This window comes from Camelina sativa, chromosome 16, assembly GCF_000633955.1.
Source record: "Camelina sativa cultivar DH55 chromosome 16, Cs, whole genome shotgun sequence".
NCBI lineage: Eukaryota > Viridiplantae > Streptophyta > Magnoliopsida > Brassicales > Brassicaceae > Camelina > Camelina sativa.
In genome coordinates this window covers 15,394,279-15,396,828 of record NC_025700.1, presented here as the reverse complement: position 1 = coordinate 15,396,828, position 2,550 = coordinate 15,394,279, and the positions used below count along the sequence as shown (strand labels likewise).

The 2,550-nt window shown below is 30.8% G+C and overlaps 1 protein-coding gene across 1 annotated transcript; it reads right to left on the bottom strand.

The window, feature by feature from the left end:
* On the bottom strand, positions 1-661 carry LOC104750668. Its single transcript, XM_010472497.2, has one exon. The coding sequence runs from the start codon at positions 510-512 to the stop codon at positions 228-230; it is 285 nt and encodes a 94-aa protein (XP_010470799.1). The 5' UTR covers positions 513-661; the 3' UTR covers positions 1-227.

Genomic DNA, 2,550 nt, shown 5'->3' with positions numbered 1-2,550 from the left:
CTTAACGTGGGCATAATATTTTGGAATCTGGTTAAAGAATCCAACTTCAGACAAGCTAACGCACGGCGTATATAAATTTATGCCACTAAAGTATATTAAGATATGAACATAGTTTTTAAAACGGACCAACTCATAAAGTAATTAAAGGAAGTTAATATAGAGAGAACTATAAATCCGATTATTGTTCTTAAAAGGGAAAAAGGAAAGGTAAGGAGTAAGGAGTATGACTATGAGGAATGAGCTAAGTTGTGGATGTTCCAAATATCATCGTCCCAAACAACATCATTGAACAAGACACCATAGTTTCTTCCAACGAACTCAACGTCCCAAAAAGGCAACCACACAGAGCTCCACGACATCTCCTCCACAACTCCACCGCCCCAACATTGCTCCTCCTCCTCCGTGGCTGCAGCCGCCGCTGCGGCAACCGCAACCTCCATCGCTGCAGCAGCCAATGAGTGATCATTATCCGTGCCTTCTTCTTCCTCCATATCTTTTCTCTGTCTTTTCATTATAAAAGTGTTGGTTGTTGTGATTGGTGTTGATCTAAATTAAAGATGGAGAGTGAAGTCAGAGGATTATTTATAAGGGAAGTGGTTAGTGGAAGAAGACATATATGTGAGAGTTGGAGATGTAGAGAGAGACGTGAAGATTTGTTTTTTTTTTTGAATTCTCTCTTACCGTCATTGGTTTCACGTAAACTCAGTTGCCTTACGTCACACTCACAACATCTGTCTGCTTCCTTTTGCCCTACGTGTCCTCCCTTTTTTTATTGTTTCCCCTTTTTTCTCCCCACTCCAAATATCTTGTGCAGTTGTTAAACCAAAAAATATCTGGAGATTCTAAAATATTTGATACATTAAGTATATTACATTGATTAAATTCAGATTGGTTAGTTCAAATTATATCAGTTAAATGATTAACCGGTGATGATTCGTAGGAGTATTTCTTGTTTTGTACAAAGTATATATAAATGTAAAAGTAAATAATGATGTGATCAGTTTTATAAAAAAAATAAAGAAAGTTATTTATGAATATATGTAACGAACATAGTATCTAAAACATATTATTGTCAAAAATAACATAGTATCTAAAACATATTATTGTCAAAAATCAAAGTATATGAAATTAAATGAAAAGGCTAAATAAAATAGCAATATTGTATATATGTTAAAAAAAAATTGGTAGTGATATTGTATATATGTTAATTGTATATCTATAAACTTATCTACAAGTTATTGCTTAACTTAAATTGAATCACGCTTACAAAAAAAAAAAAAAAAAGACTTCTACTTAAGATAAATCGGTTCAGTCTAACTTTTAGTAAATACATAAGCGACTTCTTAAAGGAAAAACAAAATAACTAGTCAAACTTTTGAAATAGTCAGCGAATGATTCAATCTGTAACTTCATTCATTGATTAACTATTATTGTTATTATATAAAGAAATGAGCATGCTGCATGCTTAACTATATTCTTCATTTACTTAAATTATTGTTAAAACAAAAATAGAGTGAAAGAAAATTAATTCCAAAAATAGAAAGATATATATATAAAGTAGATAGATTTAGAGTGTTCTCGTGTTCAAAGAAAATGGTCACGAGGTGGCGATATGCATTGTATACATCCTTATCTCCAAACGTAGCGTACGCAAGGGATAATAGAGACATGTACGTATGATTCAGGTTACGTTCTTTGTAGAGTTGTAAACTATGTGATCAAACCAAAAATTAGTGTACTACGAAGACATGTATGTATGTAGTTATAATTCAAAGAAATTATATCTATCAAAATTATAACTTAATTTTTTTGATTATAATACATAGTTACGAAATTATAAAGAAAGTAAAATTAAGTTATAAAAGCGGATATTAATTTTGTATCATCTTGTAAAGGATATTAGTCGCCAAAAAAAAAAAAAAGGATATTAATTATAAAAGCGAATGGTCATATTCTCTATATAATATTAGTATTATTCTAGGCCTGTTAGATTATTACTAGTTAGTCATAGGTGGAATTTTAACAAAGTGCCTAGATAATAGTAGTACTTTGCTTTCAAAAGTGAATTTTGTATGGTTGAGTTGGAATCCAATGACCTTCAGACTTTGTAACTCAGTGTCGACGGCGTTTTTTGTGTTAGGTTGAAACTCAACCACGTCTTATTATGTGCCTACTTCTGCACGCCATATCCTCTTATATTAATTTTAATTGGTTTTAGCTAAATTGTAGTAGTTGATAATATACTTTTAGCGCATCATCGACATATTTAGTCTTGGAGATTGGAGATCATCTGGACTTCCCTTTCTTGTTCGTGACGGCAGGAGATAATCTTGTCTTTTTTGTGTGCAAGAAAAAAAGAGAAGATAATTTTGTCTAAATATGTTTTACCACACATTTTGAATATAATTTAAAATTACTAGTAACGAGTTCAAAACTTGATCCAAACTGATCTTAGATGGAACAATTTTCTTATCTATTTTTTTAATAATTGTTTGGTTATAAAATAATAAAATATACTTTTATTTAAAATAAACCCTACTCAATAAAGGT